The sequence below is a fragment of the Empidonax traillii genome, unplaced genomic scaffold (assembly GCF_003031625.1).
Source record: "Empidonax traillii isolate 1590-97213 ecotype Southwest subspecies unplaced genomic scaffold, ASM303162v1 scaffold280:size897971, whole genome shotgun sequence".
Lineage (NCBI taxonomy): Eukaryota > Metazoa > Chordata > Aves > Passeriformes > Tyrannidae > Empidonax > Empidonax traillii.
The window spans coordinates 114364-138604 of NW_020955473.1; the positions used below are offsets into that span (position 1 = coordinate 114364).

Genomic DNA, 24241 nt, shown 5'->3' on the forward strand with positions numbered 1-24241 from the left:
GTGCAATGACCAATGAACCAAGTGCTTCAGCTTCCTTGCTCTCAGCTCCCAACCTTCTTCTTATATCCTCAGCCTCACATACTCCTCAAGGTAAACCTTTAATACCATATCACTGAATCCCACTCAGAGGAAAAGAGTGATCTATCACCCCTGTGTGCTGCCTGTTAAATGCTTGGCTAGAACAAAGGGCACATAGAAAATTCTGATTTTACTGACATTACACTATGTAAGTTTCAGCTACTGCAAGGGGCACTGTTTACTATTTCAAAGGACATAAACTTTAATGAAAAATTTATTATACATCCTCCCCTTTCAGCTGGTGACAAGTCTAATGCTTTTTGGGAGTTCCAAAAATGAGACTATACCAACTGAAGAATCCATTTCCTTATTTTTCCACCCAAGTACAAACCCTGTCTTCACAGCTGTAACCAAGGAAGGAAGCATTCTTTGCCAGGAATGACGACACTATTGTTTCTGAAAGAGATGAACATGGACAGATCAGAAAAAAAATAATTCAAGAGGCGTGGGAATCACCAAGGCAATTTCAGTTACATTATTCTATTTTTTCTCTGCATTTCTGGTAATGTTCAATAATTTTATACAAACCATTAAGAAAACAACAAGATTGTTGATATCTAGTGAAGAAGACAAACGTAGAGTACCACAGTCAAAAGGATTAATGGCTTTTAAGATTAATCCATGTCTTCTAAATATAAGAAATAAACGGGGTTTCATAAATTGTTCTCACTGTTCTTTTGTCTTTGCCCATGTTATTCCCCATTTTGATAGGCACCATGACAGAAGGAGTTCTTTCAGACAATTTGATAACTGGGGTGATGTAATAGAAAGCATTGTGGCAACTCTGGGACAAAGAGAAAAACTGTATCCCCTCATCACTACCAAAGAAAAGAGCATAGGGCATCATGAACAGAGATGAAGGCAGATAACAAAGAGAGGTAAAGTCATACAAATCATGGAATGTAAAACCAATGATCTTTAAAGCTGTGAAGGCATTTAAGGAAGAATTAAATATTATGGAGCAAGAAAGGTTTTCTTAGCAGCTATACTGTTCTTAAACTGCTTGAGATGCCTGCTGGACATTGGGAAAGCAATAAATGTATCAGGAAAAACCATTACAAGACTGGGTAGACAGGGTAGAGCTATACAAAAGCTGAGAAGTGACCACCTTCATGAATGAAATATGGATGAGACAGAAGTTTACTTAGGATGACACAAGCTCTTTAGATGTTGCCAAAAAGTGATTAGTACCTGTCTCATCTCCTACCTGATTTTCTTTTCTTTACTCAGCCACTCCTACTGTGCTAAATCATCACTTTAGCACTAAAGCTTCTGAACTACCACTAAGAACTGCAGCTTTCCCACATACTAACTCCATGTCGTAAGACCTGGCAAATGCCCAGATTAGAAAGAAAGAAAAAAAAAAAAATAGAAGGAAGACTTTTACTTAACAGCTTGAAAATCTGGTGAAACCTCTCTACTGCATCCTGTGATCAGCACCGTAAATAAGCTTGGTGAAAATGTGACTGAGGAGACAGAGAAAATGATGTGAATTGCACCATGAAAAATGCTTGTGCATGAACGTGCTCCCCCCATGTCCCCTCACTCCCTTCACCTGGGGCAGCACTTACCCATTTATGGGAAGATTAGAAGTCAGGATAGTGAATCTGTCTGAGATGAGCAGGAACTTCACATGAAAGGTTAATTTTGAAGCACTCTCTCACTCATCATAAATGATGCATTTACCATTGCCAGAGAAATTTCTTCAGCATACAAAAGAAAAAAACAGTACTTTCAAACTGAACTCTGAAAGTCAGCTCTGTTCTGCCTATCTCATGTACTGTCACCAACAATAAATATCAGAATTGAGAAATTTCTGTGGATAAAAGAACAGTGGATAAAAGGGTTGGATTTCTCTCTTCCAGTATTATTTCTGCAGAGCTTATAAAGTAGAGAGAAATAAAATATAATTTTGCCAATAGACTTCAGACATGAATTTGAGTATATGTCAAATTTGTTGAGAAAAAAGCTGTGTATGGCCATCTTTCTGAACAGAATGACACCTACAAAATAAATATGAATTTTACAATCACTTTTTCTATGTGTGTCTGTCTGTTTGTGTGTGTGTGTAGGGACTGTGAAAAACACAGTTTACTCAACAGTCATAACCTTCAAAGATTTTTGATGCACGAACTGGACAAAGAGGTCTAGCCAAATATAATTACTTCAGAACAGTATCAGTGGGAGGCAAACCCCATCTTATACTGATTCTGACTTTAATTTTCACTGGTTGATAACAGCTTGACAGGTTTGGCTGGTTGGCTGCAAGAGTTAATAAACGAGAAGAAAGGCAAGATGGCAGCTCTGTTGAACTAGACTAGAGTATTGGCTGTAGAGTGGTGTCCCTCACCTGATTGTTCCACATCTGTTTTCTGACATTAAGAAGTGAGGGATCTTAGTTCTGATTCTTGATTCTGAAAGAGCTCCCACAGAAATCACAGCCTTTTCTACCTGGTTCAATTAGGTTCCCAAAATTGTCTCTTCCACTTTGCCACTTCTTTCCTGACTACTTTTCTTGTTTCCTTCTGTGAATAAAGAATCTTCTTCTTGAATTAAAGGCAGTCATACTCCTTGCCTTCAGCTCTGGCTCCCACATCAAATAGATCGACTGCAAAAGGAAAGCCTGATAAAAATCCATCTCCTAGACATAGAAATTAAGATACAATCCAGTGGCAAGTTTAATAAGGGTTATAAACAATGAAAAGTAACTGAGAATAGAGATCTATGATGGGATGTTTCAGACAATCCATGCTGGATGATTTTAATGGTTAAAAATATAAACAAGGTCCAAAAGAGTGTTCCTTCTTCAAAGAGAATTGGAGTCAATGCTTTAGGTAGTGAGCAGACAGATTTTTTTGCATGAATTTGCACAAATTAGCTGAAATAAACATCTAAAATGTGACATTATTCCCAGGTCTTGCTTTTGCTTTTAATTAGTCTATCGCTACCAGAAATAATTAAATAGGATCTTGGTGATTGGGAACAAACTAGAGGGTTTTCAGGTTTTATGCATTTCCAGTTAAAAAGTAAAATAAAACTGATCTTTAGAATTACTTCTATTCTTGCCAAGAAGTTAATATGTATCAGAAAAAGAAACAGAAACATCCTTAACGTACATTTCATCCATCTAGTTCATATAAAATCCTAAACTTGATTGCGACAGGAGATATATTTGACAACATATTGTTGGATGCAATGAAAAGAAACTGTTGAATTTTGTAACTGGATGAGAGCTTCAAATAATCTAGTTGGACTCCAACAGTATCTTAGGCCACTGAGGTCCATCCACTAACCTTCAATCAGTTATTGAGTTCCTCAAGTTGAGTTGAGTAGACACAGGCTGTTGGTAAAGAGACTTAAAATATATTTATATTATTTAAAACATATTTATATAAGCTGTTTGAACCATACAATTTTGTTAATTTTAATTACAGCGTCAAGCAATGTTTCTAGACTTTGTAAGTCATCTTAATAGCCTTTATTTACAGAGTGTGTTACAAGCAATAAAGAACTTTGTCTGAGGTACTCTATATCTGACAGATTAATCACTGTTTTGTCCTACAAATTGACTTGCAAATTTGGAATAAAATTGACCTGGAACGCACCTTAAATTCTCAGAAGTCGTGCACTATATTTTCCCAGCACATTGCAAATTAAAATGAGAAGAGCACTTGTGTTTGCCTTAGGTACACTGAATGTCAACAAGTGCTGTCAACTGATGAATCTCAGAATTTAATTCTTTAAAGGGCAGGAAGAAGGAGCTTTAATTTACTTCTCCACAAACACCTGGTTTAAAGATTTATTCAAATATGTAATGTTCTTTTACAATGAAATCAAGATCACTTTTGCTCTGCTGGAGCAGTTTTGATGGTTAATTACATCATTATTCAGATATAGGCTCAGCTTTGCCAATTCCCTTTGTTTAACATGTTTTTATTGCTGAGAAAGACTGAAGATCTAAAGGAGCTGTAAATCATAAAAGAATTTGTAGAGGTTTATTGCACAGATCATAAAGGGACAGAAACATGGTTAGTGAACTAACAAACACAAATTCCTTACATAAACTACTATTAAAGAATGCACTGGTCTTTACTGAGAAACTTTATTAAACTTATTTGTCAGATAAAGAAAACGTATTTGATTTACATGAGCATACTAAGCTTAAACATCAAGCAGAAGGATTCACTTTTTATGATAACTGATACATCATTTTTTTCTCATTACAATATATTACTTTTAAACAGAGTCTTTTATCCTAAGTGTCAAAAAATGTATGTTACAGACATTACATAACAACACAGAAGACAGCAAATACATTCCCAACTAACAAAGAAAGAGCATTCTGTAATTGGGACAAAATGGGACAAAAATTCACCAGGATGTTTGGTCTCTGCCCTGGTCTCACGAGACTGCATCTTTAAACACAAGTCCTCAAGACTGGTGTTTTGACACATCTTGGCGCCAGCAGAGATAACACACTGCCCTCTTTGAGCACACTGCTTCGTTGTGTCAGACCCTAAGTAGGTCATGTCAAGGAACGGTTGCTATTTTGAACAGCAGATCAGAGAAGAGAAACTTCACGACAGAGTCCCTGAAAGGGATCTGAGAGGATGCAGTTCAGCAGATCTCATTTAGCAAAGGCTCTCACAGCCAGGATAGGACACCATCAGCCAGTTCTCCTACGAGCTTGCACAGACCCAATAGCTTCACAGTGGGCAGTCCTTCCTGCAGAGTTCACATGCTGACATTTTCTGTTTCATCATGGCTACAATGAGTAATTTCCTACACGTCTGTGTTGTCTTTGTGTCTGCTATGTAAAACTGAAAAGGTAAGCAAGCCCAAGCATCTGTTTTCTTGAGAATCGGAGGTTTCTTCCTCAACCAAGATGTTAAAATAGCAATCAACAGAAAGAGGCTTTCTGACACATAAAGGTTAATAACAATTACATTTAAAACATTTTATTGAAAATACAGACAAACAGAACTGTAGAGGTATCTATATATACCTCAAATGCTAGATGATGTGGAGCAGCACTGCACCTTCTACAGACTGAGCCTATATCTTAGCTTTTCCAGACAACTATTTCCACATTTGCTGGTAGATAGGGATATGTTGCTGCCCTGCATAAGACAGCACAGTCCTGCAGCATTTTTAATCACAGCAGAAAAATAAACTTGTTTCAACATGACCTCAATTTAGAAGACTTAGATTACCTCATAAGATAAACTAAGCAAAGAAATATTTTTCGTATTACTATGTGAAAAGAACCTATAGATGAAACTAGATTATTAGGCAATTCTATTGTCATGTGGAGCAGTTTTGAAGCTGTGTTTGCCTTGCACACCTATCCTAAGTGAAAACACAGCATTGAAACCCCTGAACTGAGAAGTCTTGAAGATGGGGATGCCTGATTACAGATGGTCCCTGTTAAAATTCATAATATTTCCCCTCTTTTTTTAATGAAAAAAGAACACTTTTAAGGGAAGGACACAGCTATTCTGAGTCATTCTGCCCTACTAAAATTTACTAATTTAAGATAAAGGCTCCTTAATTTTTTTTTTTTTAATTAACTTCAAGGCTATTTGAAAAATTTCCAGCACAAGTCATGATTTCTGTTAGGAAACTGACTGAACTTAGCCAAGTTGCGAGTCTGTATTTTGTTCCAATCTGAAAGTTCATGTCTGGATGTAAGAGGCACAGTTGTAAAGTCATGAGACTGTTGGAAATCTCTATCAGAATGGTGCACCTGATGATTTTTGTCTAGACACAGTCAGTAAGTTTTGACTGATTAAAATTAGATTCCCTGTAATAAATTAGTAAAACTGGCAATAAACTAAGCTTAAAAGAATTACTGTGCAGACTTTTTTTTTTTTTTTTTTTTGGCAAATTGGGATGAAGAGATCGTGAGAGACTCCATCCCTGGGGATGACACCAAGAGCCGTGGGCTGCCGCGTGCTCTGATACCACTAGCCAGATTCCAGCTCCAAGAGACACACAGGCAACAAGGATCACAGGAACTTTGGCAAACACTGGCAGCTCCCTGACATGGCTGAACACCTCACAAATGTGGATTTTTTTTCCCTTTCTGAGCCAGGAAAAGAAATGAAAACAAAAAAATCTCCAAATATCATAGGTTTCTATCTCAACTGCCATCTTGAAGCCATTATTTCACACCCAGCCTCTCAGTTTTCTGTCGCACATACAGAGCTTGGCTCTCCCCAGCACTGCCCTGCTCGTAGTTCTGCTGGTGACAGGGTCGTGTCGCAACATCTCTCCAACACCGGCTGTCAGTGGGGCTGAGGCAGGAGCCCCACCAGGATGAGTCGGTGCCCTGTGCCTGGGAGAGGTCTCATCCCTCCATGCAGCCTGATAACTGCAGCCTGCGGAAGCTGGGGATATTCAGCCTGGAGAAAAGGAGGCTCAGAGGTGACTTTATCACTCTCTACAACTACTTTAAAGGAGGTTGTAGCCGGGTGGGGGTCCTTCTCTTCTCCCAGGCAAGTAGAGATAGTACAAGAGGATGTAGTCTTAAGCTGCACTAGGGCAGGTTTAGGTTGGACATTAGGAAGAAATTCTTCACAGAAAGGGTGATTAGGCATTGGAATGGACTGCCAAGGGAGGTGGTGGAGTCACCGTCCCTGGAGGTTTCTAGCAAAGGCTGGATGTGGCACTGAGTGCCATGACATGGTGACATAGGTGACACGGTGGTGTGGTCAGTCAGAGCTTGGACTCAGTAGAGGTCTTTTCCAACCTAATTGATTTTGTGATTCAGTAATTCTGTGTGGCTGCTCTATGCTGAGGGAACCGAGGCGGTGCCAGGTTGCCCAAGGAAGTGGTGGAATCACCATCCCTGGAGGTGTTTAAGAGGCGTCTGGATCTGGCGCCGAGTAATGTGGTTCAGCGGTTAGTGGTAGCGCCGGGTGGACGGCTGGACTGGACGATCTCAAAGGTCTATTCCAACCTTGACGATTCTACAATTCTACGATTCTTTGGAGCTCAATTCCATGGTTCTACGATTCCAAGCGCAGCCGGACAGAGACAGCGGCCGCGGGCGGCGCCGCCGCAGCCCAGCCCGCCTGAGGGAGCCCCGCCCCTGCCGCCCGCCCCCGGCGGCCCCGCGGGCAGCGCCCCCGCCCGCCCTGGGGCAGCGCCGCGCCTGCGCACAGGGCGGGGCGGGCGCTGCGGAGGGTGACGTCACCGTGCCATCCCCCCGGCGGGGCGGGGCGGGGCGGGAGCCGCGGCTGCACCGCCATGGCTGGGGCCATGTTGGGGAGGAAGTGAGCGCGGGAGGCGGCGGCGGCGGCCAGGAAGGAGCCCTTCCCTTTTCCCTCCTGCCGGGGCGGGCGCGGGCTTCCCGGCCACGGCGGCTTGCGAGACCCCCCCGGCGCGGGCGGTGTGGCTGCAAGCAGCGGGCGGCGGCGGAGCTGAGCGCGCCGGAGGCGGCGGTGGCCTAAGATGGCGGACCCGGCGGAGTGTAACATCAAAGTGATGTGTCGCTTCAGGCCCCTCAACGAGTCCGAAGTGGCCCGCGGCGACAAGTACATCGCCAAGTTCCAGGGCGAGGATACCGTCGTCATTGCGGTGAGGGGCCAGCCCGGACTGGAGCGGCGGGAGGCGCCGCGAGCGAAGGAGGGAGGGAGGGAGGGAGGGGATGTCGGGGGTCGGCGGGGTCAGACGCCGCGGGGATGGGCGCGGTGAGAGGCGGGAGGGCCCCCGGGCGGGGACGCCGTGGGAAGGGGGGCGGATTTTCGGGGTCTGTGGGGGAAGGGGAGGAGGGCAGGCAGAGTTGCGGGCGGGGTGGGCCGGCCGGGATGTGGGAACGGCCGGGCGAGGCGCGGCGGGGGCTGAGGGCCGTGGGGCTGCCGGGACACGGCGGGGCGGGCGGGTCAGGAGACCTTTGACAAAGGCTCCGGCGAGAGGCCGAGGGACGAGGTGCGGAGTGAAGGCAGGTCCTGCGGTGAGTCCCCCGGCCGGGCTGTCCGGGATGTGTGACCGCTAAATCCCGCTCCAAATGCACGCGTGGGAGCTGCCGCCGGGTAATGGCCTGCGGAGAGTTTTGGGGAAGAAATGCAGCACAACAGAGCAGGCTCCAGCGCATTGATGCTTGCGATTTGTACATCAGCCGTCAGCTAATAACTTCTTGTTGCTGTTGTTAAATCAGAATAAACAGATATTTGCCTTACTGCACGGTTGTAAATGTGTTTTAACTGAAGTCTCCTTGCAAGGTACGAGGCCTGTTATAAAACAATCTGGATGTTAGAGGAGAAAAGATAATCCTCTGCTTTTTGTTCATTGGGTCGTATTTAGATACGAAGTGGAACTGGAATATAAAAATAAAGTACAGTAGTTTAGTGCCTCGTTTGGTTGTTGTTTTATAAACACACATTAGTCCTAATGCTTGTTTTATTTTTGTTAACTTTTTTGTTTTCATGTAAATATTTTTCTTGGGACAGTGCTGGTTCTACATTGCTGAAAGTAATTTAAATGTCAGTTATTTAAATGTCAGTCTTCAAAGTTTGTGGGTTTTTTCTGTTTTTTTTTGAGACTGCCAATAACTTTTTTGCGAACTATCTGAAATTGCAGGAGGTGATCTAATAAAATACTTTTTTTTGTATGAGTTAGGAAATACTAGTGCTTTAGTCTGTTAATATTCAGATGAATTTGTCTATAAAATATGGAATTCCTTGAGTCTGGAGTGACAAAAACTATAGCATGCTTTTGAAATGAGGTAATTTGGGCTTATTTCAGCTGGCAAGTTGCTATCTTGGAATGTATCTCTTCATCCTGAGATTGTGCAGGTAAACTGAGAGTAAGGAACCAGTCCTGGAAAATGGAAAATTTAACAAGAACAAATGATCTCATTCCATCAGTGAATGCCCATTCATTGTGACACTGCATAATCTGTTTGAAACCTGTAATTTAGTTTAGAAACCTTGATGTTTTCTCACTTAAAAAAATTAATTTTCCACATTTTCTTTCATTAGTCCTAGTATAAACAAAAGTTTATATTTTTAAGATACTCTTCAAGTATGCTTTAAAATTACCTGAAATGTAAATTGTGCCAAGGTGGAACAGTAGAACAGTCTGATGGTGTGCTCCTGAGGGATCACATGGGGCTTTCTGCTCAGGGTTACTGTTTATTGTTGCCAGTTTTACTTTGGTGATTTCTGCACTGGTAACAATCACAGCAAAAAAATTCCCCAGGGGTCCTGGGTCCAGTACATGCTCTGTCTGAGCTGGGGGAAAATGCCCCAAAATGATTAGGTTGGGTAGCAGTGACACTATTTGTGTCCTGTTTCACAAAATCTTAATGAAGTATTGATAATATGTGATTTTGCTTTTATACTGGTGGTTATAGGACATGGTCGATGTTCTCAGAATCATTACTTAATTCTGTAAAATTGTTGAGATAATTATTTTAACTTGGGTTTGTATGTGGTTTGTTTGTTTGTTTGTTTGTGTTTTTTTGTTTTGTTTTGTTTTTTGTTTTTTTAGCAAGCTAACTTTTTACAAGTTTAAGGACCTTCTAACCTGAGTCAGAAGCCAGCCACGCTTGTGTTTGTGTTGCAGAATTGCCCAGGGAAGGATAGTAACAGAAACAGTCCTCATGAAACAGTTTCTAAAAACATTCCTTGATAAGCTCTGTTTGGTTACTTCAGCTGTTTCATTTCTGCCCTTATTGGCTGCCTGTTGAACAGTAATTAAGCTGCTGCTGTTTTTTTATAGCTGCTTTCCTCAGCTTCCTGGAGGACTTGCACCTTCTGGGTTGGCTGGGTCTGGAACAGTGAAGGCTGCTTTAATAATACTTGGGAGTTGCCTGTAATGGTAGATGGGAGGTGAAAACTGGGAGGCAGAGGAAACAGGGCTTATCCCAGACTGCAGATTTGATTCCTCTGGAGGAGGGTGTGGAGGAGAATTGGTGACTATAACCAAACACTCCTCCTTTCTGTCACCTCTGAGCGAGCTATCCTCCCTTCTCTTCCTAGCTCCTATGTAATTAATGTCATCGTTGTCTTTCTGGGCAAGTGAGTCATTTTGATTTGTGTTAGATAAAATACTTGTTTAACTGTAACTAGTGTGCAACAGCAATGTGAGGGGACATAGGGTGTTGGTCTGTTTTAAAGAGCAGACTCTGAAACTTTTTTAACTAGTAAAGAACTTTTAAAGTATTAATTCAAGATGGCTTCTTTCCCTATTAATAGTCTATTAGCTATTTTTCCTAATGTCTCTTCCTGTTAATTAAATATAAGGATTTTGTTAAAATAGATCATAGGATGACGCATTATGAGTATATGACTTTGATGTTAAACATTAAAAATATACCTGTATACAAAAATTGATAGAAATTTGCTCATGGGTTTCAGTAAGATGTAACAGGGAGGAATAGCAATCTGATATAGCATTAGGTACTTTATTTTTTCAAAAAGCTTTACAGTTTTCAAGCTTTATAGTTCTGCATAGCACATCTATACCTCATCTTGCTCATCTTAAAACTGCCCCAAAGATACACTACTGAGTACTCAGGGATTTCTGACTGTAAGATGTAATCCCTGTGATCCTGGAAAGAGCTTGAGACATTTAGATTTCTTTTTCGTGGTCTTTTAAACTAGTGTTGGATCATAACTTAAACCTAGCCTTGCTTTCATTTATATTAGAATCAGGTAATGAAGATCACTTGCTACTACTGCAGCTTTTGGCAGCAAATTTTTCAAAAGGGAAAGGTAAATTATGTGCTGCTGAAGGCTGTGCTGGACTGTATAAATGCAAGAAGCAAGATGCCTTCTTCAAGCAACTTTTTAGTTGCTGTTATTTGCTAACATGAAGGAAAAGCACTGTTTTGTTAGAGACACACAGATAAAAATGCTTCATGTCTACAGTGCAACCTTAATCATGAATGAGAAATTGCAATCTGTAGCTGAAATAATACTATTCTCCCAGAGTTATTCTCTAATTTTTTTCTTACTTCATTCCATTAAGTGGTGAATAATAAAGATGATTTTCAGATGATACTGGTATGATGGTTTAACAGAAAGCAAATATTCTATGTTACAGTAATCTGTAAGGGGAGAGCTGTTCTCTCTGGCTGCTGTGCCACTTACCTAGAAACACCTCACTCATACTTGTTTGGTTTTGGTTTTTTTTTTTTTTTTTTTTTTTTTTTTTTTTTTTTTTTTTTTTTTTTTTTTTTTTTTTTTTTTTTTTTTTTTTTTTGTTGTTGTTGTTGTTGTTGTTGTTCTGAAATTCAGTGACCATTTTTATGCCAGGAGTGTTTGCTTTTCTCTTTAGAAAAAGCTTTTTACTAAGGCAAAGTTTGGTTGAAACTCTTGTTCCAAAATTATTCCCTATTTTGATGCTGGAAATTGAGCTTCTAGTCACAATATTTTAAACAAAATCACATTTTAGTCATTCTGTAACAATAAATAACTGCTGTAAAACTTGATACTTGAGTTGTAGTATTGCACAGAAATAAGGAAAATAAGACAAAGATAGCTGAGATCCGCCAACTGTTCTGTATCAGCTGCACTTTTGTGTGCATGGAGCTAGGACAAGAAGAAAATCCTCTTTCCTTATCCTAAATATAAAATACTATTTTGTAACTGTGCCTTTTCACCCATTTGCAGTGTTGGACTCAGTTAGGTGTGTCAAAGCAGCAATACCTTAGCTTAGCAACAGGAAGAACTGAGTCAGGTGCTTGGCATCATACTTTCCAGAAGTTATTCCACGTGGGATTATTCTTTTAACATATTTTGCACTGATGAGGAGAACATTCTTTGATAAAGATGCAGAACTTAAAGGGAAAGTAGGCCCATTGTGTGCTACTTCATCCTGTCACTGAGAATAGGCTGACATGGGTGAGTATGACATGGGTTAAACCGTCCATTCCAGCAAAAAGCACTGAAGAGCTGCTGGATATATTGAGGTAGAAAAACTGTTTTTTTCAAATAAATTTTCACTGCTGACTTAGCTTCAGATATTAATGCATAAAAAGTGAGGTGAACTCAAGTGTTCTTAGAAATAAATAGTTCTGTAGTTTATGGAAAGTTGCAATAGCCGTATGAAGGTTTTTTACAATTTCTTCTCTGGAGATAAGTTTCTCTCTTACTTTTGAGGTAAGATTTCAGTGTAGTTGTTATTGCAGATTTTTCCATAGTCCTTATTGAAGTTATTGACTTAAAAACTTTTCCAAAGAAACTCACTTATGCTTTACATTTTGTATAATTTAGGTGGGTTGAGCATCCTTTTATGAGTGTAATGGGTAACTAGTCTTCAAGACGGTTGTGGAACTGTGTACTTCTACATAAGCACTTAATTATTAAGATTCAGTTTAACTCCTGCTAAATCATGTTGGCAAATGTAGTTTTTTGAGGCCTGTTAGAACACTTGCCAAGTTTTTGCTGTGAGACCATATTCCTTCAGTACAGGCAGCAGTAGGAGCTGAAGTTGTCTTGTGGTTGACAACTGACAGAAGAAATGCTAGGCAAGGAGCTAACTTCTTTGCTGAGAGGAAGTCAGAAGTTCTGCTTATTTGGTTGCTATTTTATGTGTTGCTTATAGGTCATATGTGTTAAATATTTAATAGAATTTGAGCAACATCTGCTGAAGATTTCTGGACTATGCCAAAGCAGCCTCATACCAAGGTAGTGGCACTGCTACTGTGCCATGTGGTAATGTTGCTTGGACCTTTTGTGTCTTCAGTTCATCATTCGATTTGATTGTTTACTGCTTGGGGAAGAAAAGGATCTGGTATAGAAAAAATATCTGGCACTTAATCTTTCTTGATTAATCTCTTAAAGGTAATGAGGAGGCTTTCTAGGGCACGGTAATCTGTGTAATACTGTTTTAGCTTTGTTTACAGCAGAAAGTAGAATGTAAGGAGAAGTGATAAGACATAGCATTGCAGATGTCAAAGATGTGAAATCGTGCTGAGTGGGTGTAATTTGAATTCTTAAAACATAATCATCCTGGAACCTGCTGCTCTAAACCTACTATTGATTCGGTGATGATGAAACAGAGACCTATCTAATATGGATTTTCATAGGTGCGATAAAAGTACTGTGACTTGGGAGAGAAATATGCAGTGGCATTTTTGACTGCTTTGAGGTTGTATTGTGGCTTCATCTAGGAACCTGTAATACTGGTATCCTCGTGAAGATACTTTTGGCCAGAGTTATTAAATTCTGTGGCTATTTTTGCAACAGTTGTTAACTTGAGGGAACTTGGAGTTTGCCATGTGCCTAACAGCTTTCACTGTATAAATAAACAAGATCAATTAAAGGCATTACTGCCTGAGCAAAGTTCTTGCAGCTTGATTTCCTGTCTATTTCCTTATTATTAGTCCGTGGCATTCACCATATTCTTTATATTAACATTCTGTAAAACAAAAGGGACTGTGGTTGTATGAGATACTGTAATGTGACTCTGTCTCTTATGGAATCATTTCAGTGGCAATTGGAGAGTAGATAATCTATAAGTATTCTGTGTCTGCAGATTGCTCTCAAATAAGTAAAATTTTTCTTTAACACAGAAAAAGAATAATTTGATTCAGTCAACCTTTGTTTGGCAGAATAATTAAAAACCAAACAAACCCCTCTAAATGTTGTTTAAAAATGTAGAGAAGGGAAGCTTTTTTTAGAACCTGCTGCAAATACCTGTAGACTGCAGGATAGTTGCAGATTAATGCAGGTTATGCCTACAGTTCCTTCTTCCTGCTCTTTGGCATCAGAAATATTCTGTAGTAATATATAAATACACAATGATGTGTATGTATACATTCAAACACATACTATGCAAAATAATGTTGACATTTGAATGTACTTTTCCATTCCCATTGTTGTCATGCTTTGCTGGGAACAGCAAAGATCAGAGATGTTGAGATCTATGAGAAATAGTGAGTATTGTTAACAGTTGCTCCATAGACTGTCAGAAGATTGTATCAAGAAACTTTCCCTAATTCTTCTCAAGTCAACTTAGTTGAAATAATTTTCATCTATGTACTTTCTGGAGCAATAATTTGAAGGAGGGTTTAAATCTGACAAGCACAAAGACACAAATTTCTAATGCCTTGTGAATTGTTTGTTGTGACATTGGACACTATTACTTTTCTCACTATATTTTTCCAATGTGCAATGGTAAATATGATGCTCCAAAATGGAATTATTTTGGTGCATATAAATATGCACTTGAGCATGAAACAGATCTGATTAATGTTTTGTGATGTAGCTGATTGATATCTGTGAATTTGGAGGCATTTTGAAGCTACAGCTTCTAGTGAGAAAGAAAATGTGTAGCTGGTGCCATCCTTTCTACAGTGACTTCCTTTTGTGTAACGTGTTCTCACCCTTCATTTTCTTACCTCAGGGTTACTAGAACTTGTTAGTTGTTTGTCTCCTGGTGTATGTAATGGCCTCAATCCTACCTGTAGAACAGAGGGATTTGAGGTGTATTTGAAGCTAAAATGAGTAATCGAGGAGGCTTGTGCTTTCCTTGCTGTGAAACAAGTGTTCTGACAAACTTCAGCACCTTAGGGATAGTTTCTGCCTACTGAGTCTTGTGGTTTCTTGAACTTATTTGTACAGTGAACACTTAATTGTTTTTTTCCAAGAGGGAGCTCCTACATCTGAATTCAAGGCCTCTGCCTGGATAAATATATGTTGAATCTAAAAAAGCTTTGGTGTGGTGCTAGACGTTGTTAAAAGACAAATGGAAGGTCAGGCTGGGGAAGGGAAATGTGGTGGGTGGATGAAAGATAGAAACTATACTTGTTCCTTTGCCAGAGAGGCAGTTCCAGAATATCCTTGGGGGAGGATGATAATGAATTAAATTTAGGCAAAATGGAACACTTAACTGTTGCAGAGAGTTTAACAGTGGTGAACTGACCTAGGTCCTTTGTAAACTTTGCCCATCTGCTTGGCTACCTACAAAGTCAAGCTCTGAAAGTCTTACAAAAATTTGAACTTTGTAAAATATAAGTCTTTGTAAGAGCATAATAGTTCATATCCTAGTGTTCTGTCAGGTGCTTAGAACTGTTATGAAAATCTCTTTTTTAAAACAAAACAATATCCAACAATCCTCTCAAAATTCTTCGTGTAGCCTTTTCCAAAAGGAGTCTTTTGTGAAATGTTCCCTTCCTCCAACATGGCCTTTTCTTCTGTTGGGGTAGTTTTATTTTAAGGATATTATGTATGGCAAAATAGTTCTTGTGCTGAATGTTTCTTTTTGGTGTGAGGTTTTTTTTAACAAATATACCAAGATGTTCTGTGTCATGGGTATAAGCTGTTTTTAATAGTTTGGGTTTACCATAGTAAACTGGGGTAGAAGAGAATAAAGGGTTCTTGGATGTACAGACCAGGCATTGGCTAACCTTGTAAATCCACTACCTTGAGGTCATGTGGCAGAGTAGCTTTGGAGAACTATTTAGTGAACACTTTGAAACCAAATGTATTTAATTCAAGGCCTTACTTGTAAGCAAGCATATGAAGATTTAGGCAACTGTATAAGCTGATTTCCTTGTTACAGTCTTCGTGTGCTTAAAATAGAAGATTGGACTGAGACAGTATAGGATGCTTCTAAACTGTATGAACAAACACCTTCCAGTTCCACTTACAGCATCTTAATGACTCTTCTGTCTCTTTTTATGTCTTTGCAGTCCAAACCATATATATTTGACCGTGTATTCCAGTCAAACACATCACAGGAACAAGTATACAATGACTGTGCTAAAAAGATTGTCAAAGGTAAGGTGGAAGAGCAGCTTTACCATAAGAAAATGTCTCATGTTCATGTGGGTTTCAGTGTTGAAAACTGATACTTCTATTGCTGCCTTTTATCTTCTGCATGTTTAATAAGTGCCAACATGGATTGTGGCAGTATAAAATCATCCTGTAGTTGAGCTAATAAATCCTGTCAATGCTTAACCTGCTGTTTCAGTAGATTGCAACACTTGATAATGTTTACCTGTTACGTTCTGGGTTGGGCTTTTTTTTTACAGTTCTGTGCAATAATTGTTTAAAACAATTTGTCTGAAATTAATCAAAGTAACACTTATTAATAAGTTTGAGGTATGTTGTCCATCTGTCCCCCAAAAAATTTACTGGTGAAAAACATCATACATAGGATTGTTTGGAGGAATAGAAGTGGAAATGAAACTTGTGAAATATGAGTTTTTGCTGTGCACGTCAGGGTGTACAGTTTCTCCAAAACTGAATTTTCAGAATTGGGCTAGTAGCTTTAGAAAATCAAGTCTTGTCACAAAGAAGGATATGCCACAGTAAGTTCTTGTAGTAAGCAAGTAGCTGCTTTCTTGCAAATAACATTGATTCATTTCCTGAGGACATCAATAATAATTGACACAACTTTCAAAATGGCTTTACAAAGTCATGTCAGAAACCCCTGAAATACCAACTGCTAGTGACAGGAGAGTATTTGGTGAATGTAGGGGGGTTTTGATCGTTAGAAGAGTGGATTGCTGCAGAAAATCCATGCTGCTGCAAGTACTGAACCCTTTAATGAGTTAAATAGTAATCAGGATTAGATCAAAAGTCTACTCATTTAAAAACTGGAGTTGAACTGAGAATTGTAATACTGCCCCTTTTCTCAGTGTAAAACTGATTTGCCATCAAGTGGCAAATGAACTCTAGTGGTGGGACTAATAGATATACAGGTCTGATGGAATGGCGAAGACCTCCCCATTGGGAGTATCTTCTCATACTTGTTTTTGGAAAATAAAAGTTTGCCTACAGGATGTGAGTCTACAGTAATTGACTCATGAACAAGCCAACCCACCAGCCCCTCACCTGTCAATCTAAAACTTTGGCTTGGTTCATTCGTCATTTGGAAGAGAAACCTAAGAGTAAGATGCTTGACACTTAGGGCATAGCTCATTCTCGTCATAACTGGACAGTTAAACTTCCCTGAAGGCAGAAAATATGATGACATTCTCATGGTTTCTAAGATATCAAAGACTATCTGTTCAGCCTGGCAATTGTATCAATTTCCTTTTTGTCTCTGACTCTGAATTCTGGAATTTTCTGGTTGAAGAAACAGGTGCTTCTAATACAGGAAACTTCTAAGACAGTTGATGATGGCATAATTCATTAAAAGGGGTGGGGAGAAAGATGTTCCCTCCCCCTAACTCTAGCACAGGGTTCCCAAACACTGAGTGATTTAACTTGCTGGGCATTTTAATGAACTGCCTGCTTGCATCCTATTTAACTTGGCTTATCTTTAGAAGAAGGAAATGAGTGCTAATGAAAATACTCCTTCCCTTTAGATGTACTCGAGGGATACAATGGAACAATCTTTGCTTATGGGCAAACATCATCTGGAAAGACACACACTATGGAAGTAAGAAATACTAAAACAATTTTCTCTTAATGCCATTGTCACATCTTTGCATTGCAGTAGTGTTACCTTTCTAGAAATGTCTGCTTGTTTTCTTCTTGCAATTTTAATTTTCTTTCCCTTTTCATTACACCATTTTTGCACTCCATTATTGTTTTTAGGACTGAGACTGGCAATTAGTGTATTTTTTTCAGCCCTCAGTAGCAGGATGAGAAATGCAAGAATGATGTTAATAGCATATTTTCACTTGCAGTAGTTTGGGAGTGTTCTGAATCTGTTCTTTTCACTTTTGGCAAATGCTGGGACTAAATGGATGGTCAGGACTTTCCTTTATAGACAGAATAAGTGCATTGTATCTGCCAGCACTTTAATTTGTTAACTGAAACCAGTTGCTTTGCCTTTGTATACTGTTTGTGATGCTGGATTCAATATGAATGTTAATTTTATTGTATCTTTTTCTAATAAGGGGAAGCTTCACGACCCAGATGGAATGGGCATTATTCCAAGAATAGTGCAAGATATTTTTAATTATATTTACTCCATGGATGAGAATCTTGAGTTTCATATTAAGGTAAACTTAATTTTTACTTATTTACTTTGTATTAAAACTGGAAGGTAATCTGTGGGTAAATGGGTATTCTGTATTTGTTTCAAATGCTTGTAATTTGAAAAATGATAACCTGAGTTGTTTGTGAAGTAATTAATTCTTCTTAGAGAAGAATTATGTTAACAGTTTAATTTTGTTTCAATTGAACATTGATGGTAGCTATCTTGATAACCTGTGGCAGTGCTGATACTGTTTGAAGCTTTTGGTGAAACTCCTTTCTTCTTTAAGGTGTCTTTAGTTCAGCCGTAAGAACTTGAGCTGGATGTGTTATTATGTGGGAGGTCACAGTAATCACACTGGATTCTTGCGATCAAAAAGCAAAGCATTTTTGCCTTCTGATGATGTATCTCTTTTTCCTCTTCCTACTTTTAGGTGTCATACTTTGAAATATACTTGGATAAAATAAGGGACCTTTTGGATGGTAAGCCTTTTATTTGTATTGAACATAGAAAGTAAATTGTTTTGGAGGGAGCTATTAAAAAAAAACCCCTTATGATAAATAAGTTTGTGTTATGCTAATAGCCTGTACATGATAAGGGTATATCAAAACAGGAAAGCATGGAGCTCATCTTTATAATATTACTAAAGCTGCAGTAGTAGTGCTTTCTTGTATATTAAGTTTTTATGAAGTGTTGCTGAGAGGTAACATTTATGACTTGGCCATGCATTGTACACAGTGCATTCATTCATTTTACCATGAAATCATATGTGCCTTAGCTTTGGAACTTTTTCTCTTCCAGTTTCAAAGACCAATTTATCTGTTCATGAGGACAAAAATAGAGTTCCTTATGTAAAGGTGAGCATCAGTCTGATACATCTCCATCTTGCACTCCTAGTGTACAGCATTTACTTCTGGGTTGTTGGTGTGGTGTTATTTTAAAACTCACCCCTTTTGTTTTCCAAAGGGTTGCACAGAGCGTTTTGTATGTAGTCCAGAAGAAGTTATGGATACTATAGATGAAGGAAAATCAAATCGACATGTAGCAGTTACAAGTAAGTATTATCTTTTGTTTCCTTTTAGTGCCTTATTGAGTTGCTTCTGGTGTGGAAGTACAAAAATAGTACAGAAGACAAAAATAGTTAGTTAAACAATTCAGGTTTCTGGAAGGGTCTGGCATAAGTAGTTTCAGTGTGTCTTTCCAAAACAAGTATTTCAATTAATTTCTTGTTAGATGATTGCTTAGACTTGGATTGAAAGGAGAAAGTAAGTGGTCAGTAAGGAGATCTGAATCACTGGAGAAAAACATGTAGTTCTGCTTTAGTAACAGTGCAAAATCCCAGTTTGTGGAATCTATTTCAATTAACCTAGAAATCTATAAATAAGGCACTGTGGCTCACTGACAATTTGACCATTCTGTCACATTCCAAGAGCAGCTGGTCAGAATGTACATTCAGATGTGCTGCAAACTTAAGCAGCATCCCAGTATCCCAAGATTTTTGGCAGTAGCATGCAGCTGAGTCACAAGGAGCCCTGTCACGGGTCTCCAAATTCATACCAGTAGCAGGATTAGGAACTGACAGAGGGGTTGGAAAAAGACAAGGAAAGATGAGGTGAATGCAAAATAATACTTGAGTTCTTGGCAACTGAGGTGACTGCCAGAAATGTCTGAGAGCCAAACTGAGGGTGAGTTTCACAGTCTTCCTGTGTCTAGTTCTTGATTCAAAAAAAAAAGAATATACAGTCATTAAGAAAAAAAGGGTTTTCTTCTCGTTTCTTTGGTTAAAGATCAAAATTAGAATTATGATGTTCCTTTTAAGGAAGGATTCAGTCTTGCACTTGCACTTCACTGCTCTTAGATAGTAAGGTTCTGAAGTGGGGACCACACTAAATAAAGAGAAGTAGCAAAAATTTGGATAGAAGGGTATTATTCTGTGTTGAACTGCTTCTGTGGCATCAGTAAGCCAGTCCTTCTAGGTCTGTGAGGGATTTATAGTTAAAAGGAAGAAGACATAGACAATCAGATTGCAGTCTGCTTAAGTTTTGTTAATGATATAAAATAATTCTTTAAATTCAACAAGTCTTGTTTGCTCTGCATGTTTCATGGCAGAGGGGGCAGTGCAAGAAAGGGCTGAAAGGTTATGGCCATCTAGTTCAAATTATCACAGAAGGATAAAATGTGATACACTGGAAGGCTGTGAAAAGCATTCTGGTATCAAAACCTAAATATGCTTTCAGTTCTAATAAAGTAAATTGGAAGTGTTGATGGGCCAGCAAACCTGATCAGTGAGCTTATGGAGTATTAATAGAAGCCCAAGGGAAACTGGATCTTTGTTGCTTTATTAGATGATGCCGTTGCTTTTGCTGCCTCTGGTTCTATTGTCATTGAGGGATTACACATTACAGCTGCATTAGCTTTTTATCTCTTGCTGCACTGTAGGAAGGTGCTGTTTTAAGAGAGTTTGGTTGTGCAAATCTTTCTGACAGTGTATATGTTTTGAATTGTAGATATGAATGAACACAGCTCCCGAAGCCATAGTATTTTTCTTATTAATGTAAAGCAAGAGAATACTCAAACAGAACAGAAACTAAGTGGAAAACTTTACCTTGTGGACTTGGCAGGTAGTGAGAAGGTAATTATAAGTTTCTTTTTCTGCTCTGAAAAATTCTTTTTTTCTTTTCAGTCAAGTATTTTATATTAGTGTAATACTGATTGTTCGGGTGTCATTTCTGAGGTGTGTTAATTTTGACTTCAAAACGTGGTTTCTGAATCCTAGGCTGGGTTGGCTGTTAGATACTGCCACTTTAAGCTGATCTGCATTTCTGCAGTGAGGGTTTGTAAATAGGGACTAGGGTAGGGAAATAAGATAGAGTTCAGTTTTGGTATGAGAGCACAGAAAAAGTCTACAGGTGTGTGGGTTAACTAGGTACTGGAATAAAGAGTTCTATAGATGTGGAATATCTGAATTTTCTCATATAGTGATGCCAAGTTTCTTAACTTGGTATTCTGATTAACAGTGTTTAAAATGATGGCTTGCTTTCCTATGTCAGTGGCTTAAAACAAGGAAAGAAATGTGTACTGTAATTACCCTTTCAAGAGCTGGATTTTTGACATTCTTTTCATCTTTGCTTCTGGGTTTATCCCTGTCTTTGTCTTCAGTTTTTTTCATTTGTTTCTGCTGGCTGTTGTCTTTCCTTACATCATTGTTCTATGACCTTATTGTTGTTTCTGATCCTGTGTTTATTTTGAAATGTCCTTCTTTAATCATAGGCTTTTTTTCCTTTTAAGGGCTGGGTTGCAGGTCTCTTTTCTCTGTAGTTCCTTTCACTGTTTATTTCAAACTTTTGTGTTTCTCCAGTCTTTTGAAATACATGAAGTTTGCTAATGCTATGTCTTGAGTTGGTTTAAACACAGGGAAGTAGAACTGCTTAGTTGTAGTCGTGATCACAACCTGGTGAAAACAGTAAAGGAGGGTTATAGAACTGTTAGTCAAATTATGCCCTTGAGGCAGAAGAGCTAAAGTAAATACAATGGTGTCAGGTTAGATTTTTTTTTTTCACATCTCTGCTGATATCTGCATAAGTTCCTAGTTCAGTCATGTAGGTCAGATTCAGCCTCTGAAATCTGTTTGCATAAATTTCTTCTAATGAAGACTCTGCTATGTTTTCCAGGGGTAGTGGTGGTATGTGGTTTGGGTTTTGTAGCTTGTTTTCTATGGTTTGCTTTTTGGGGGAATGTGGTGGTGGTTTGGTTTAAGGGTGACCTCATAATGCTTTTTTATTTTTAAGGAATTCAGTCTTTTTGACAAACTTCAAACTACTTTTGAAGTTGTTCATTTGACAGGAATTTTTAACTGTATGTTTATCTTCTACAAAAAGGCCTCCTTTGCAAGGAGAAAATTCACTTCAGTGTAAAATATCAGAAACATTTTCAAACACTGACTTTTGAATGAGATATTGATAATCCAGGAAAGAGTCTGAGGACGAGTTTGCTTATTCTAATGCAGGTTGCTTATGAGCATCTCTAAAGTCAAGGAGATTGACTTAAATCTCAAGTAATTTTTCCACTTATATCTAAACATGAAAGGTGTTTTTTGAAGATGCATTTAGTAATGTGCTGAAATATTGTATAGGTTAGTAAAACCGGAGCAGAAGGTGCTGTGCTGGATGAGGCAAAGAACATCAACAAGTCCTTGTCTGCTCTAGGAAATGTCATCTCGGCGCTGGCTGAAAGCAGTGTAAGTGTCCTCTTTTGTGCTTTTATACTTGAAGGGTAAAGGTTTGCATCTCTGAATATGATATTACACAGAAATTCTTACCAATCTCTGTGATGTGCCTGGAGTCTTTTAAACTACTCCAGTTGCATCAGTGCATTGCAGATGGCCTTGGTCTTGTACTGTGTTGACAGTGAAGATTAATAAGTTACATTTAATGCTGAGGGACCTGAGCATCATACTGAAAGTCTTCCTGGGCTCTAAAAGTTACCAAGTATAGAAGTACAGTCTTATGTCCAGTGCATCTTCAGTCTTACTATTTGTGAATTAAAGTAGGATTTGATGTCTTTTTAATGCAGTTACACCTAGCAAAAGCATAGCTCATATTGCAACAGATTAAATGTGTCTGAGACACCATAACTGATCCTTTAACCATTTTCTTGGTAGACGTATGTTCCATATCGTGATAGCAAAATGACCAGAATCCTTCAAGATTCACTAGGGGGTAATTGCAGAACCACTATTGTTATTTGCTGTTCTCCATCTTCTTACAATGAATCTGAAACTAAATCTACTCTTCTGTTTGGCCAAAGGTGAGTAAATGGCTTATTAGAAATAAATGCAGAATGAGAAATAAGCGAGTTACTCCATTAAGATTCCTCAACCAAATTAATGAAAATATTTACTTTCTTTCTGTAATTTTTTATTGTATGTATGGCTAAGTGTTGTGATCAACCTTATATAAAATAAGTGTTGTGATCAACCTTATATAAAAATCCTTAAATCGGGCAGGATCCTCAAGACTACATTTCCAGGAGGACAGCATATGGTTTGGTTCAAAATGTGGTTTAATTGAGGGTAATAAGTATTTTTTTTTCCCCTGAGGTGGAAGGAGGGAGGAAGGGGTTCGCTCCTGTTAAGTGGTGTCACTGCCTTGTGCTCTTGACTTCTTCAGGAGTTAACAGAGTACACTTCTGTCTCAGCCACCATAGTTACTCCAGTATATTGATTCAACCTTCTAGGGTTGTTCAAATTAGTACTGGAACCCTCAGCTGTAGTAACTGAAGGCTGTGTAAAAATCACATAACACAGTAAAAAAATCATGTGTCTTTTGGTAGTAACGTCTCACTAAGATTTTGCAGAAAGTCTTATAGGGGTTGTAATGTGGGGCTGGGGAAACGCTTAACTGCCATTAAGCTTTTTTTCCTGTTCTGATCTCTTGGGGTGGGGTGTTTGGTAGGAGGAGACTATACAAGAAAACTACTGAGATAAGGGATGTATGGCACTAAAGTAAAAACCAGACATTAACTTTGTGGATATGTTATTAGTGCTGGTAGTTTTGTCTCCAGAGCTAATTGGCTAATTGGATGGGATTCACCTGATAGATAATCCCACCTGAAATTATCTAATTGGCTTGCAACACCTTTTTGGTTAGTGGAGATCTAGTAACTGGATTTTTTTGGTTGAAATGAACTGTTTGTTAGATAAGCTGGATGGTTTGCAACCTAGAAGTATTAGCTCTGCATTGTACAGCTAGATGTGATGAATACTACCACAACTGTCCTGACCTAAATTCTTTCAGGTGAAAGTATGCAGCTGAATTTTTCTGACTCAATCAGCTTGAGATTTTTCAGCCTTCTCAAAGTTTGTTGTGTAGCTCTTCCATTAACAATTGTATCAATCAAATTGAAAGAATAGTAACCTGACATGGAGGAGAAATAAACTTTTGGAAGAGGTGGAAATGTTTACACTTCCACCAGTGATCTGTGGAAATTTAATAACCTTTAATTCCTTTCTTTAAAAATGAAGTTTCAGAGCTTTTTGCTTTTTTTTGGTAGAGCAAAGACCATTAAGAACACAGTTTGTGTCAACGTGGAGCTCACAGCAGAACAGTGGAAGAAAAAGTACGAGAAGGAAAAGGAGAAGAACAAGACTCTGCGTAACACCATCCAGTGGCTGGAGAACGAGCTCAACAGGTGGCGGAATGGTGAGAAACAATTAGATTTTTATTATGCAAACTTTGAAGACAACAGACACTGAATAAGTCTTAAGGATACCAGAAAT

General features: G+C 38.8%; 1 protein-coding gene across 2 annotated transcripts in view; it reads left to right on the forward strand.

Moving 5' to 3' along the window:
- Positions 1-7320: 7320 nt before the first annotated feature.
- The window catches only part of KIF5B (kinesin family member 5B), a 33206-nt gene continuing 16285 nt past the window's right edge, over positions 7321-24241 (forward strand). For both annotated transcript variants that reach the window (XM_027890170.1, XM_027890172.1), the window contains exons 1-11: positions 7321-7659; positions 15725-15812; positions 17348-17421; positions 17885-17989; positions 18398-18446; positions 18766-18821; positions 18931-19018; positions 20472-20596; positions 22097-22201; positions 22625-22770; positions 24016-24164. In XM_027890170.1, the coding sequence (XP_027745971.1) occupies positions 7534-7659; positions 15725-15812; positions 17348-17421; positions 17885-17989; positions 18398-18446; positions 18766-18821; positions 18931-19018; positions 20472-20596; positions 22097-22201; positions 22625-22770; positions 24016-24164 (1111 nt within the window). In that variant the 5' untranslated portion in view covers positions 7321-7533. The remainder of the gene's footprint in view (positions 7660-15724; positions 15813-17347; positions 17422-17884; positions 17990-18397; positions 18447-18765; positions 18822-18930; positions 19019-20471; positions 20597-22096; positions 22202-22624; positions 22771-24015; positions 24165-24241) is intronic.